Source organism: Leptidea sinapis, chromosome 13, assembly GCF_905404315.1.
Source record: "Leptidea sinapis chromosome 13, ilLepSina1.1, whole genome shotgun sequence".
Classification (NCBI taxonomy): domain Eukaryota; kingdom Metazoa; phylum Arthropoda; class Insecta; order Lepidoptera; family Pieridae; genus Leptidea; species Leptidea sinapis.
Window position 1 is genome coordinate 2,680,400 of NC_066277.1, and position 17,026 is coordinate 2,697,425.

Consider the following 17,026-nt stretch of genomic DNA (forward strand, 5'->3'; position numbering starts at 1 on the left):
TAGTTTAGATATATATTCTCTTACTTCAAGTGGACGGACAAGGGTCGTGGTGAGTTTTTCAAGAGGTTGATTATCTAAAGCAGCTACAGAACAGTCGACTGTTGCCTGCTCTTCACTGCACCAGTTATGAGTTAAAAGCATGTTGCTGAGAAAAGAATCTGCAAGAGTATTACACTGGTCTTGTTTGCTGGTTGTCAAAGTGCCATCACATCTTTTAAGAGTAGGAATTGGTGGGAAATTATTCGATTTTAAGCTTTTGATCACTCGCCACAGGTCAGAATTAGGATTATCTACTTTGCCGAGTTTTTTGCTCCAAGCGTTATCATGGATTGTCTTTAAGGCGTAATTGATATCAAACTGTAGTTTACGTGCTTTGAGTTTTAACAAGTGACGCACGGCAATATCATTTTCAGCAGCAGCATATCTGCGGAGTCGATTTTTTTGTTGTATAAGTCTTTTTACACGACGTGGCAAAGCTGGCATACTCCAAGGTTTGACAACAATTGTTGGTACAGATTCATTTCTTGCAGCTAGTATGGTGTTTTGAAAGTCGCTTATGGCTAGATCAATTTCAGTAGTAGTTTTATATATAGAGGAAGAAAGGTTTATGTTACTGTTTAGAATTTGACGATATTTTGTCCAGTCTGCTTTTGAGAAATTATATTTCGTGATAGGTCTACGAGTAATGATTTTATTGAACTTAGCAAAAACCGGAAAATGGTTAGAAGACAGAGCAGGTATTGTGCATATGTTGTCAACGTGGTTAAAATTTTTTGAAAGTAGGAGGTCGGGGGTAGATGGGATTATGTTAGTATGATAATGTACTAAAGTTGGGTCTTGAGGACTATTGATTACGAACTCGCTATCTAACATGTGATGATAAAGTGTATTGCCACGTGAATTTAAGGTGCCTGGTGACCAGTAGGGGTGCTTGGCATTCAGGTCACCCATGATTAAAACTTGAGTTCCACAAGCTAAAATTGCATTAAGGTCACTTGTAAGCAGCAGTTTGTTAGGAGACTGATAAGCAGATATAACTGCTATGTTAGTTTTTGGTAGTTGAATTAGAATACCAACTGCTTCAAGATTTGTAGTAGTTGGAATTGGCAATGTACTATGTGGGATGTCAGATCTAACTAATATTGCGACACCCTGTCCAGTTCCACTACAATGTTTGTCTTGCCGATAGCAATAGAACCCCGGTATGTTTAATTTTAAGCGGTTAGTCAATCGTGTTTCGCAGAGAGCTATTATATCAACATTTAACACACTTACTGCTAGGTCCGCGAGTTCTTGCTGTTTTTTATGGACACCGTCAGCGTTCCAATATAATAGTTGAAGACAGGAATTCTTGTCAGACATAATGGCCAAGGTGCTTCAAAATCAAAATAACTTTTTACATAAAAGTTTTGCAACCGGAAAATTCATTCTTGATATCCTTGAGTGTATTTAGTATATCTAATATTTCGCCTGTAGCTTCATCGTGATTTTGTCCCATGATGGTAGATTTTCGACTGGATTTCTCTCGCTCAATTTGGTGTAAGACGGAAGAGGTTTGCTTGGAATTCTGTTGAGGTGAATCCATAGGACCATGATTTACTTCGGTGAAGACGGTATGGGTTTCCACGCGTTGTGCCTTTTGTTTTCCAGTAATTTGCGCCCATGATGGTGTTGTTTGCGAACATGTTATTAACGGTGTATCAGCAGTTTTAACGATTGACGAACGTATCTTTTCTCTCTGAGTTTGAATTCGGTCCAGATATTTTAGCCTCGCCGGGCATTGTGAGTAATTTGCTGGGTGGCTTTGCTTACAATTACAGCAGTGAGCTGGATCATCTCTGTTGGTTTTTGGACATTCCCAAGTTGGATGAGCTAAAGGGCATTTTACACATCTTGGAGGTCTATTACAATTCTTAGAAGCGTGACCAAAATCCTGACATCGAAAACATTGCGTGCCTGTTTTATTCTTCGGTTTGTATTTTTCTATTGAGACAACACAGTTCTGGATGTATTTTATTTGTTTGAATTTGCGTATGTCGCTTCCAGTAGGTAGCTGAATAAGTAATGGAGGGCATTCAGTAGTGCGAAGTGTTTTCATTTCAGTCATCGTAATTCCAGCAAAACCTAATGACGCTAGTTCAGTGTGTAGAGTGTCATGAATAAATTTTGGCAGCCCTTTGATGACCGCTTTGGGAAGTTTCTCTTCTTTTCTGGAAAAGGTGTGAAATACAACATTTTCTTTAGAGAGGCCCTCTTTGAGTCGTTGATGACCTTGTGTCGAATAACACTGCACCTTTACTATATTGCGGCCTCTGATCTGCAAATGAAAACTTTTCTCGTACTTCTCGATTACATCTTTAATCTTCTTGCAGCTCCAATCACCCAACAGTTCAATCAAAATGGGTGGAACTTGCATGGGTGACTTTTTATGTGAGGCTTTTTTAAATGTATCTGTAACTCCATCGTCAACTGGAAGTTTGTTAAAGCGATTGCTGATTTCAGTTTCACTTCCCTTTTCAGACGTGTCCTTAGAGGTGGCGAACTTTTTAGGCTGCTGCCATTGGTCTCTGAGAGAAGGCAAGTCTTCACGAGGTCTCTTGGTGGCTAGGTCGACGGTTATTGCATACACATAGACATGCGAACACTGACCAGTATAAATACCACTGGACAGGCTGTTCCATAAGTTTGACAGGAAATTTTTTGTGCCTATTTGAAGCGCCACTCGCGAGCGTCGAGAGAACTAATTTTGACGTATAATGCAAATGGCTGCAAACGAACGTACAATACTCTGAAGTATTTTTGCAGTTTGGATTAATATCGTTCGTTTTCCGTGCTATTTATACTTCAAGAATCAACGTAATAAAGTACACAATTTTTTTTTGTAAATAGTTTCCGATCATCTATCGATGTTTGCTGGGGTTGTCATCACTAGTTTTAGTACCGGAGACTCTCCCTACATGGTACAGCGCAAAAATGGCGAATATCAAACAGGCATAAAAGCACTTTGACAGTCGCCAGTCCAGTGGTACATACATACATAGTAGAGGTCAGTGCATGCGAATAATATGTAGATAATCATTCATGTCACCTATATTCGAAACCGTATATCATTTTAAGGGCTCAAAATAGAGAACATGGTACATTGGCTACGTGCGGGTAATTTTTCTCGATAAATACAGTAAATAAAGAAGCGATATTTGTAACATTTATTTTGTTTCGGCATATTTCATCGGTACAATGTTAGATACATCCCACTAATATACAACTTTCATATGCGCACTCCGGTGTACATATTATTATAATACAATAATAATTATTACATTCTGTATAAATAACGTTACATGTATACGTGATAAAAGATATGAATACAGATTTATAACAATGTATAAACAAGTGAACAACGATTCGTGTTTGAATTAACATTTTTTATTACATATAGTTAGGATTGAATAGATATTATTAAGTCACGGACGAGTAAAATAAGAAGGACTCCGTGTCACCTTACATAATAGTGAGGCACCAAAATAAGCCGGTAAACGTGTAAATACATAGTTCCACGCATACTGTTACACTAATACAAGCCGATCGGCGGCCATTATAAGATTTGCTATCCTCTCTCTACAGATCAGTTTACGTCGCAATAAAATATTTTAAAAATGCCGCCGTGGGCTGTGAAAAAGTCTAAAAACAATACCATAAAAGTATTTGTAGATATATGATTATTTGAGGGAGAAAAAATGTGTATCTGGTTATACCCCGTAACCGCACACACACTAGCATAAAGGTGCTTCACTTGCTAATATCACGGCGCGGAGTCCTTCTTTTTTTACTAGTCCGTGTTTTAGGTATGTACAGTTGACACAATTGCTACAGATAACAAATCTGCTGAGCTTCAATATGGACCATCCCACGGTACAATTATGAACAACTGTCTGGTCTACATAATATACTTTTTATAAACTTTTACGAAGAAGATAAATTGCCATAAAATTCTAAGGTGGCTCTGACATTTCAAATGGAGGGAATTAGACTTTCAAATGCATCAGCCAGTACCGTTGAAAACTTTTCAACGCCATTGTTGTTACTAAGACTATGCGAGGAATTAAAAAAAAAGTTTTCATAACCTAACGGAAATAGGATTCTTGGTATTCAAAATAACGGTGGGGAAAGATTAGAGGGTTAAGGTTATAGGATGGTTACATATTAAAAGAATTATAAACCCACGCGTTGGAAACGTGACAGGCCGCCATTTTAGTGACGTGATAGAGACAACACGCGTCGCAGATGGTACTATGCCAAGGCTCCGCCCCTGTTCCAACGCGCGCGATTATACGCTTATCATTCTTTGTAAAAGTTGGTCTACAACGCGGCTAAACATTGGCTATAAATTGTTACTAGGACTCGCAAGCTAAACTGATCCTTAATTATATCATATATAAGTGAGAGATTTAAATAATGCGATAATAATCAAGCTATACAGGACTTACAATAGAATCCCTTGTACGAAGTGAGCGTCTTGTCGATCAAGCATTCTTACTGAACAATATTTACATTTAAGTATACAGTACTTATTTATAAAAAGTTTTTTTTTAATAACACTTAAAAGTGAGATGACGTCTTATGCGATTTATTGTCAAATATTAGTCAGGACTCAGGACGTATATATATATCTACATTAGAAATTTTTGTATGTAATAAATACTAATAGTCCTTTGATTTGCCGCTAAATACGAACACCTGTCGCCTCGACGGTTAGTCTGTTAGTCTAATGTCACAAAAAACTTACCAATAGGATGTTAACGGACAGCCATTTATATTCGAAGTAAAAAGTAATAATTTGATAGTAACTTATTTCGCTAAGTTAGTAGCAGAATTATATGCGGTTACGAGCACACCAGACCAAAGTGATTTCGTGTTTGTGATACGCTTAAATACAAGTACCTACCGATTTGCAATGGAATGAAACTGTACGACTGCTGACGGTGCGGGCAGGGGGGGGGGCGTAGTTATGCTTTATTAGCACGCTACTCTGTATAGTGACTGAATTGAGTCATTATTAATTTTATTTATCCCTCATTATTATAGTATAACACTTATTATGTCCTCTTTGGCGTATTCGGTTTTTAAATTAATCAAAGAGGATGTAAGTACTACGTAATAAGAGGCGGGACTGTCGAAGTAAAAATTGAAATTTAGTTTAGTATGAAACGTGCAGTGAGATCTGACATAAGTTTGAAATAGTAATTTCAAATGGGCGACGAAGAATCCGACTATGTCTAAAAGCTAACAGTTGCTTAAAACTTCGTGGATTTAGGCTATCTCCATTTTTTACAAGATAAAGCCGTCATCTATCAATCTATCAATGACTGCACGTTTAATACAATTGAGTGAATCACTTTTTTCTTAGTTTTGCTATGATGAAATTAATGTTTAAGATGTGTTTTATCAATAATAAATTTTGTAACCCTTTTATGACGTAATTATTATTACTCAAATGCCTGTTTGTAAATAAAAAATTGGTGAAGTGTACGATAATATATGACAATAAATCATACATAAGGAACAAATAGGATTTGACGTCCTCAATTGAACTTATTTACGATTATAGTTTAAATTATAAATGTTATGGTTGCTGACACCAAAAATTTCGGTTGTCAAATCTTGGTTTTTATAAATATCTACCCAGTTTACACCTACATACAAGTAGGTACTAGGTAGAGTTTTAAAAAATCTATGATACATTTGATTCAAGCAGTCTTTAGGCTCTTTAGTCAATATGAAGTAGCCTTTAATTTTAGTAAGATATATTATTAGATATTACTGAAGGTAATAATAAAACCCTCATTGCTTATTTTAGGAATACACAAATAGAATTTTACAATATATTTGAATAAACTCTGCTTAAGATTGCTTTTATGCAATTATTGTACTTTATTAATTTGCTGAAATTGTTTTTGCAATAAAAGTTACCTATTTTGAGAGATAAACTTCAGCCAATTGTATATATAACAAAGAAATAGAAAATACAAATGGAAGTACCGCCATTTGTCGCGCATTAGTCATAAATTATGCGGCGGTCCGCAACAATGAATCAGTAGCGATTAGCTTCTTGCTGTGGCAAGACGTCTGTAACTACATAGTCATATCATAGAGCGGTGTATCGTCTCAACAGTAGGTATTAAGCTTGAATAACAAAATATAAGAGAATTTTATTAACAAAACTATACTTTACTTATTAATTTTTTTATTGTGTGATTTTCTCAACATCTTTATATAGTACGGAAGTTTAAGGGCATTTCCACTTGCATTTTGTATTCGGCGTGTAAAACCATAGAGTTACACCTTTCGAACATTTGAAAGCACATATTTACGACGAGAAAGATAGTAAAAACTACTATCACAGTATGTTTTTGCGGTCTAACGTGTATTGTTAAACGTTGTAGTCGTTTTATGTTTTAACAATAATAAGTGATAACATTATACCATAAACATTTAATTTATAAAACACTTCAAGAAATCTGCTTAAAACTTATGATTATTACATTTTTACATGGCGACATTTACGGAAGGGTTATATATTAAACACGGGAATAAATTAAATATATAATAAATATAACTTTATCATGCACCATGATTGTACTTACATAATATAATATTACAGAACCGCTTAAAATGTCGCTTATAAAATAAGACATTGATATGCCACATATCAACTGTCGCCCATAATCAATGCGATGAATTATAATAATAATATTAAAAGAGTACCTATTAGTTAGTAAGTTGCGCAAATATTTATGGAAACTAGCCCGGGTAAAGTGGACTCTAAAGACATCATTGAGTATATAGGTAGTTGTCAGATGTTACCTATTTTGATAATAAAAAGTTGACAATAGTACACTTTTCTTTGTAAACGAAAAATGATTCAGGGATCTACTTACCTAGTCAACGAGAATATAAATAACATGCTAAATATAATCTAATGCCGAAATAAATGGTAGTAGTAGAATTTTTACGCTTAGATAAGTATTTACTTGATTTTCGACGTAGGTCACGCACTGGTCAGTGGTCACGCATCAAGATTCAAGTGACAGATGACACTGTCGAAGTGTCGAATAGTGACGAAATGGAGGTCTAACCTAATAAAGATTTTGTTGCCCATAAATCTAACGGGGATTTTCTTGTAATCGAGTATATTGAAAAATGATTAAAGATATTCTTCTTTTATAGTACTTTGGTTTGAGCTAATTGAAATTCAAATATTTTTATTCAAAATAGAATATAAAATCGCTATTCAAAGTCAAAAAGTACCACCCATTCTAAAAGGTATGCCTCAGACCTGAGAAGAACGGGCGAAGAAAAATTATGGTCTTCTTAACAATATTCTAAATAAATAAATAAACAACAAAAAATTCGAAGTGTCGAATGAGGATCATAATTCTTTATATATTGATTTATTTGGAGGCAAATGCTTTATTTAGCCTGTTCAACCAATAGTATTAATTGCCATTATGTTGATTAGTCATAGACAACAAAATATCACGCAAAATATAATTTTTTTTTTTTGTAAACTAACAATAAATTAATGGGCTTTGAATAAAAAAGCGTTTGCTATTACAAAACAACAAAGTGTATTAAGTTTATCAATACATTAGTAAATCTAGTTTATTATACCCAATGACTGTAGTTGCATTAACTATTTTTTTAATATGCTCTCAAGCAAAAAAATTTTAGCTTTAACATCTTCCTTTATTAAAATTAGCCATTTCAATCTTTGAAAAAATCTAGCATTGATCAAATTAGTTACTGTTTTCAGAGATCTTAACAAGTGAGCTGTATATGGTCCCTCAATAAAATATTACATATAATTTTTTTCATGTTTCAACATTATTATCAATAGACTGTATTTTAATTGTTAAATTATCTATACAACAAGAAAAAGTCGAAACAAAACATTATTTATGCTATTCCACTAACAGCGAGAGTTCGTAAAAGCCTCATCCAAATACATAGAGCGACGGCGCGAACATATGCCAGAAACAGATCCCCCTTCTGTTACACATGCCTCGCTACACATACTATTTCTCTTTCTTTCTTTCGTCGTCATTTGTTATTGGGTACCTGGCCTTTAATAATCGCAAACGTCTTGCGGAACCTTTAAATCAAGCCAAATACTTTGTCTAAGGCGCGTTCTAGCATCGACTATTTATGACGGCTCCAAAGACGAGCGGAGGATCAAATACAGAAAGACATACGACTAATTATCAAACAGTGCGTTCTAGACTGAACTAGAACCCGAATATTCACTAAACTGTGCGTTTATTGAATTTATATATTATATATTACAACAGTATCGCAGTGGGCATATACGTCCGTTTACGAGCAAACACAGTAGTAGTAGGGCCCTAGCGGCCGTGATGCCGACATTATTTGCCACCGAGGCCGAATTTCATGAATATGAGTTCCTTCCCTTTGCTGAGGATGTCGTTACCGGGGGCTGTCATTTCAGTGAATTTCTGCATGAGATTGGGTTGTGAAGTGGGTGGTGTTTGTTGCTGGGGTTGCGGCTGCGTTGTAGCGGTCGGTGCGGGGACGACCGTGGGACCGCCCCGGCGAGCGGGGCTGGTGCTGACTGCAGTAGTCGTGCCCACGGGGGGCATGGGCGCCAGGGTTGCAGCGGTGGCCGGGGACTGGACGGGGCTGTTGATGCTACCAGCCGCCGCGGTCGTGCGAGCGCTCGTGGTCGACGCCTGCACGTTCCCCACGCCTCTCAACCTCGCTTGCTACATTACGAACATATCGACTTTTGGCAATCATCCTAATTAGTACATGAAGATCTCAGACTAAAAGAAAGACACAGATCTGGTGATATCAACCATTATAAATATTTAATCTGTGAATCGGCTGTCATTCCGAATACATTATTGAAGTTATACTTCTTTAGGCGCGTTATGAAAAAATGATGAGAGTGAAATTTTAAGATCGCATTTTAAGATCGCATCACTGTAACACAAAAGTAACAGGTTGAAATTTGTTCCTAAAATTTTCTGACGTTGGCGTCATTCGGTATTTTTTTTGGTTTCTTCGTCCATTATAACACAAAAGTAACAGGTTGAAATTGGTTCCTAAAATTTTCTGACGTTGGCGTTATTCGGTATTTTTTTTGGATTCTTCGTCCATTATTAGGACAGGCAAAGGGTTCATGCCCATACAGCCGTACTCATTATTTAATAATTAATCGTCAAAGCCATATTTGCAAGATTTTTACAAAATTGTTCTTTCTAAAAACGTTGAATAGCACGAGGAATAAATCATTTTAATGATTTTTGCTTCGTTAGGCCAAAAACGCATAACTTCTTGCGTGCATACATAAGTACACAAACCGTTTTTTTGCACCAGATTTTTACTCGCGAATATTTCACCTGATGCGTCATCTTCTTTATGTCTGACATAAATGTGGGGATTTACTACAAAGGTTCTAATTAGCATTTCAATAATTAAGGCCTCATTCAAATAGGGGCTTATCTTTAAACAAAAAAATAACTAGCACACATGTGTATTTATACCAATTACATCTCTTCTAAGCATACCATTTAGTTTATTGTAAATATTAACAATTCAAGTGATATCATATGGTAAGTACTAATTTTAACATTACGTGCTGCAGTGTTGGTACATACCAGTTATTTCTTGGAATCAATACTCTATGCGGATTATATTGAATAATAAACATTATGAAACATTACTTACCGAACAAACCATAACTATCGTTGTAAAAAATTAATGAAAAAAATGAATTCATTACATGAAAGTAATAAAAAAAATATGCGATTTTTAACATTACTTTAGTATAGAAATGCAGAACCTTCTATAAAGGCGCGCACAGGATCATGACATTAAGTTAACGCTTGCATGCATAATCTTAATTTGAGTAAATTCTAGTCATGCATGTTTTGACACACGAAAACATGCTTTAAGACACTGACATTAAAGCGAAAAGTAAAATAATACTACTCGACGATACTAAAGTTCTTGTTGAAATTGAAGTTAATGAGAATGAAATGGAAAACAATGAGTTATTTGAACTAAGTCAGTGGTTGTCTGTAAGACCACATTCACAGACCTAGCAAACTTTTTCATTATTACGAATGTTAGTCGTAAACTGTGTAATTGTACTAGTATGATACGGTAATATGATATGACATCTATGTGTATAGCTCCATGATTTTGTATGGTACAAGATGCTGTACTGTTCTCGCCCTGTTCTACTGGGCACAGATGAGACCTAAAATGTACTTAAAAATAAACGAAAATAGAAACATGAGTGTTTGAAAAATAAACAGACTAACGTTATTGCATTGGATAGTAATTGTGGGTCAAAGATTATAAAAGGTAATATTTTACCTGAGAATTCGCCTGTTCCTGAATACTGGCGCTTGGGTTGTGGTCTAACTGAGAAGGGGGAAGAGGGCAGGCATCTAGCAAACAGACAATACACACAACATATATAGTGACCACAGACAACCATTTAAATCTTGGATCACACATCACGCACATCTTCTGTGCACTTATGTTGCGTGTATTTGACCGGCCTACCCTTGCCACAATAGATAAAAAAAAGAACTCTTTAAAAACATAAACAGAATAGACAGAGAAACGCAACAAACAAAACAAATAGTTTTATAGAATGAATACGTTGTAGTTTTCGTGTGGTTGTTAATTCCTTGTGTTTATTTACTTGATCGATGTTTGTGAGTGTGTAATCCAAGATAGTGTTAATCAGCAAAGTGTACGTACACCAAGAGACTTAGTGCTCCGAAGATTGCAACCGGACTCGCGTTATTACATTAATTTAGGGATAACATTATGACAGGATTATGGCTGTGCGGGAAGTTGTTTGGGTGTTTAGGGATGGCAAGGAAAATTTAGGGAAATTTGGATATGATAGATGATTCTTATTGTTTTATACAAGTTTTTTAGGGTGTTGGGGAGTGAAATAAACTCGCATAACGAGTCCTTTTGCAATCGATTGATAGTGTATAGGAAAGATGAGAGGTCAGAGTGACTTCTAGGCGATATCAGTAGTAACATAGCAAGTCCAAGGTGCAAACATGAAACACTCAAAGCTCTCAGTGATCATTGATTCTGATCTTCAGCCCGACTTACCTAAATCATATTAAAAATTAATATTTCTCTAAAAAGAGTAAGTTACTATAACAGCAAATATTAAAAAGCCGTTCGCGGCTCTACGCAGTACGGTACACAGAGTAATAGTTAAACAGATACCTGCTTTTCTGTGATGGTTTCTTTGTGCTGGTGCGACGTTGTCTCTGGGTGGAGGGGGAGGACCTCGTGCTCCAGGCCCGGGTGGTGCCCCTCGACCGCGTCCAGGATCAACGCCTGGTGCACTTGTGCTTGGTCCCATTCCTCTACCACCGGGTGGCCCTGTGAGTATGAAATATTAATATTTTGGAAAGACTATCCATTTATTAAAATTTCAAGCCAGATAGGCTGGCAAAAATTTACTTTAACTACCTTTATCCACTTAGTCTTATTATGTTATTTTTTATTATTATTTATATTATTTAATAATAATTTATTCACTGTTTGGACGGTCATTTAAAGTTTAGGCTTATAAATAACGAATAATATATCACTTTTAATAAAGTAAAAGGAAAGATGTAAAATATAGTATTATTGCTAATAATTCTCCACTTTTAGGTTATCCTAGTTACAAAGTAATATAAAGTGTCCGCATAGAAGAGAAATCAAGGCCTAGAAGGTTCAAAATACTATGCAGATAGCAGTGTGTAACACTGTAAGTGAAGTACGAGAATCATACTCGTACAACCGCAGGGTAAGACGGTATCACTCGTACGCTGCATCTGTCAGTATTTCGTACGTGCAAGGCTGGGACCACATATCACGACCGACGGCGAAAGAATGCTAGCACATGACAAGGGAAAGTTTTATATTATGTAGATATAAATCATGATTGCACCGTTTCAATGCAAAAACTTTCAGTTAAAACTTTGATATGAAGAACAAACAATGTAGCAACAGAACCTGCGACGTGTTTTAAACTAAATACGAATATCAACATTTTGTAGAGGGTTATTGATGGATATAATGAAACCTTCTTTTTTGTGATATCAAAAATCTGGCCGTCCACGTGGTAATCGAAATAAAAAAAACATAAATAGAATGAAGTAGCGAATTTGAAGAAAATGTGTCCTAAAGCAAAATATTTTAACGCAGGAGAATTATGAGTTGTTATGGTTAGTTTTGAAGCTCTGAACTCCATGATTGACATGAAAAGTTTCCCACGGAAAAAGTGCATCAAAGTGCAAATTGATAACTGGCATCAATGTTTAATGAATTGTATTGAAGCCAATTGAGATCAATTAGAATGAACTTAATATCAATTATACTTGTGTGTTCTTTATAATTTTAGAGTTTTGTTATGTTTAACAGGATCAAACAAACCTTGATTACTCTGTCCCGCAGCGTACTGGTCGTTTGTGTCTGCCAAGAAGTTGCTCGGTACTAGGCCTCTGACTCCGTCAATTTCTGCCATAAAGAAGCCGTCGTCATCCATGTCGCCATACACGTGGATTATCTGACCAGTTTGAAAGCTGAGCTCTGCCTGAAATTCAAATAATCATTTTATTGTATGTACTAATTTTGTTAAAAACTTGTCAATCAGTTCGGGTAATGTGTTACTTACAGGCATGTCTGCATGATTAAATTTCAGACACATAAGATTTTTGAAGGGTTAATTATCGATATTGTTCTCTTAAAAACGAGTGACAAGATTAAATCTATACAGCAATTAATGAACAGCTTGCTAGGTCTGGGCATTTTAGCAGATTTACTGAGTTCCCTTGGTTTTGCCGATGATTTATGAAATTAAGATAAGGAAGTGGAAATTAGGCCCAGTTGGGCAGAGCATAATTTGTGGATATCTCCAGCGCAGAAGTTAAAATAAACCTGAGGGTTATCGCTTTCTATCAAGTAAAATTATATTACAACATTCTTGATATACACCGGAGTTGCAAATTTAAAAGTAGTAAAATCTGAGACATAAAAAGTGTAAGTACAATTATTTTCCTATGGGATATTAGAACGGGTTTGTTTTCAAGGGCTCGCTGTCATTTAAGCTGTTTTGAAGGTGCCCATATTACATTAATCTTACAGTTCATTCCAAAGTTGATCAATATGAAAGATGTAGATGGGTAAGGGTCTTTTTCGAATTTATGTTCAGTCGCAGGAATCAGATCAAATACCTCATTGGAATACTTCCCGTGATAGATACGGTGGAAAACACAGAGTTATCTGTAGAGTCAAGCAGTGGCGTGCATTGGTTTTCTAGCAAGGTAGGCAGTACGACATAAGTTTTATGAAACACTGCTTGCAAATTCTATATTAACTTTAACACTAGTGCTATATTTATTTAGGTACATAACGAGGTAGGCACTGCCTTATTGCTTTTATGATATGCACGCCCCTGAGAGAGTGCTAAATGTTCATAATTCACATGAAAGTCAAAGGGATCATTCAGACACTGGGGATTATCAGCGACCCAAGTAGTTCTAGTAGTACTGTCTGTGCCGCTGGACGAAAATGGACTCGCAAGTATTAGAGCGCTAATGAGAGGTACTAACATCAGCATCGACATTCGGACTCAGCTCTTGCGGGTCGTAATCGTAGAGAGCAATCATGCGTCGAACTGGCTGGTTGGCATACGCGTCATTCCATCTATCTCGAGGCTTCGCAGTTGTCTGCCCAGTCACCTCTTGCTCGGACACCTCAACCACCATATTGTGCGGTACGTAGCCCCTGCGTCCTCTGCATTCACCCCAGTAGAAACCATCCGCATCTTTGTCACCCCACACCTAAATTAAATAAGATCTTTAAACTTTAAGAATCTCTATAGCTTCGGCAGGACATGAAACTTGACAAGTAATGGAAAATTGAACAGGCATTTGCTAGACGGTTACTCCATGATGAAAAAGAAAAACTAAATGAAATTGAAAATCATGTCTAGATATATTTTACTGCAGCAACAAATACATTGCAATTAACAGTATCATTTCTATATGAAATATGTATCAATGTAAAATTTTCTTATTCATAATAAAAGTGGTCGCTCAGTGGACGTTATTCCATCAATATTTTTTTTTAAATCTCGTTTAAGGGTTTTGACTAGAGATATAGTCATTCAATATGAATCTTGTAATATTTTTCTTCGAATTTTTCTTTCTGTTGCAGCAATCTATTGTTCGATATTGATGTAAACGATAAAATATGTCTTTAAATGCATTAAAATCAAAATCCTAAATAATTTATTCATAAAAAGACACCTATTTATGAATAAAAAATTCTGTCTGCTGCGGTATGACATACGAGTATGACACATGAACGATCCATCGCTCCCATCGCCATATTTTAGGGAAGTAAAGGACTTTCATATTATATCTGGTGCTTTTTCATGTTAGAAATATAATTTTAAAACTATATTGCATTTGATTGAAAATAATGGCCTGGTAACTAGCACTTCATGCAAAATCCGTTGTAAGGTGATAGAAAAACTTTCATTGGGGCATCATTCATGCTATGTGACTCTCTAAAAACGTTAAATATTCATCCAGCATAGATGGTTAATATAAAAATTTATAATTAATTTTTTCCGGCTTCTAGTAAAAGAGATCATTTAAAAAGGTTATAAAACTTAAAATTTTAGCTCTAGTATTGAATTATATGCAAATGGCATGAAATTGTTTAAAAAAATTGTGTTATAAGTATATTGAATTGACCATTCAAGTAAATTAGCTCACCTTAATGGTATCTCCTTCACTGAACGGTAGTTCTTCATCACAGCTTTCAGGATTTGGACTCATTGTTACTGGATCGTAATCAAACAGTGCGATGAAATAGCGACCTCTTTTTGTTTGAGGGTGGCCTTGTAATGTTCGGGGACCTGGCGTAGGACCACGAGGGCCATGAGGAGGCCCACCTCTTGGACCAAATTGTGGCATTTGTCCTTGTTGGACTTGTTGCTGAAAAGTTTTAGAAAATAAACAGTAAATTTGTGTTCGAGCTACCGCTAATTTAGAAAATAAATTGTTGTCTTTTACCTGATGTGGATTAGGTGGACGGCCTCTTTCGTGATGATTTCTAGGAGGTGGATTTTGGTACTGCTGTGGTTGCCCGGGATACTGGTTGGTTTGGTTACTTGGGAACTGGCCGGCCTGTGGATAGGGGGGTTGCTGCGTGCCATGGAAGGCTTGTGTATTCTGGAACTGCTGACCCGAAGGCTGTTGCGACACTTGTGCAGGTTGGGATGGCTGCTGCTGACGTCCGTACGAACCAATACATTAATAAGGTTAGATTTTCCATAACAAAGCCAATAGCAAATATTCAGAAAGCTTGTAGCTATAAATTAAAATTGCATTCGAATGCATTATTAAAGCAAACAATATGTTACCTTTTTCTCATACTTAGACACATTCCGTTGAACTAGACAATCCCCATGCACAACAAAAAGCTGACGTGCAGAGAAACACTTCAAATAAAATTGTCGGTAACAAATATTGATCCGAAATGCAATACAGATAACAATGCAATTTAGAAGGAGACATAGACCAAATATAAAAGAATTCCCAAAAGCATAAAGTCTGTGAAGAAAGAAGAATTTTATATGAAAATCTCGTAAAAGTAAATAATTTAAAACAATCTAAGGCAAGACTCATGCAGGGACGGTCAACAATTAGCCTGCGCATGCTATTAAAGTGGCAAATTCAGTAGATACAGTTGTGTTGTGCTTTATCGAGGACATTTCTATCATTGACGTGTCGTAAATTGGTTTGTGTTGGGTGTGACTTTAGTGTAAGAAACAGATGTGAAGATGTTAAGACAAACAAGTCGTGATAAAATTTCCACACAGTCAGAGAGCAAAGTGAAAGTGTTAGCACATGAAGATCACATCGATGCTAGGTTCGCAGACCTGCTGAAGTCGGCGAGAAGCTTCCTCGTCTTCACAAGTCGGCTCCATGGGTCCCTCTTTAGTGATTTCGATGGCAGGTATCCCCGATGGCTAACATACACGCTTATTTAAATAAAGGAACAAACGATTTGAAAACATGAAAATGGAGGTGAAATCAACACTGAATTATTGGACGCTAACATTGCCAAAGCAAGGAGAGATTGTGAGATAATGGATATAGAAGAGCATAGAATAGTGGATAAGAATCAATTAAAAGGAGCAAATGAAGCTGCACATTTCAGTAACGAAGCCAAGTTTGTAGTGAATTTTTTTTGCAGAAAAAGCGATAGGTAACTCGATTTAAGTCCGTGTGATTCTTTGGATGTAGGTTTGTATGCAGTGCATATAAATATATCGAATATTGTTATGAAACAATAAGTATAATAATGTGTAGATACTATTATTCTTTCTAGATAATTAAAATCTATCTTTACAGAATTGTAATCAGTGCTATGCGAGGCTATTAAATCTGAAAAAAATGAAGCCGTTTCTGTGTTTTATATCTAAATTTCTATTTTAACTTACAAAGCTATATGTTATAATAATTATAAGGACTCGGAACTTTTTTTTTGTATAACATGTTAGCTATATACGGATAAATATTAAACTTTTGGCTACTCAAATCTTCTACGATAATTTTAAGCATACCTGAATTAAATTTATCATGAAATATTCATTTTTTTGACTACTCCAATTATCAATCAAACCATATTTACTCAAACTATTAACGGGCACATTGTGAAAAATAAAATAATTCAACTATTAACTAAACACTCCAAAATAAGGGTAAAACTAAATGATAAGTGTAAACATAGAAATAAAATTGAGAAATAAAAATAAAAAAACGTGTTTAAATTCCTTACCGAAGGGGTTATTTTGTCGAATATACTCTTTAGGAGGCCTGTGCCGAATCCGGACGCGGGCTATGGAAAGGTGTATAATATTCATGTGAGAGAGGCAGTAACAATAAGTGGTATGATAAAT

At 35.8% G+C, this 17,026-nt stretch overlaps 1 protein-coding gene across 1 annotated transcript in view; it reads right to left on the reverse strand.

Moving 5' to 3' along the window:
- Window positions 1-8,691: 8,691 nt before the first annotated feature.
- The window catches only part of LOC126967754 (peripheral-type benzodiazepine receptor-associated protein 1), a 45,663-nt gene continuing 37,328 nt past the window's right edge, over window positions 8,692-17,026 (reverse strand). Inside the window, exons 15-22 of the mRNA XM_050812426.1 lie at window positions 16,906-16,965; window positions 16,004-16,093; window positions 15,135-15,347; window positions 14,835-15,056; window positions 13,662-13,892; window positions 12,484-12,643; window positions 11,284-11,442; window positions 8,692-8,780 (exon numbers count right to left, since the gene is read on the reverse strand). Coding sequence (XP_050668383.1) covers window positions 8,707-8,780; window positions 11,284-11,442; window positions 12,484-12,643; window positions 13,662-13,892; window positions 14,835-15,056; window positions 15,135-15,347; window positions 16,004-16,093; window positions 16,906-16,965 — 1,209 coding nt within the window. The 3' untranslated portion in view covers window positions 8,692-8,706. The remainder of the gene's footprint in view (window positions 8,781-11,283; window positions 11,443-12,483; window positions 12,644-13,661; window positions 13,893-14,834; window positions 15,057-15,134; window positions 15,348-16,003; window positions 16,094-16,905; window positions 16,966-17,026) is intronic.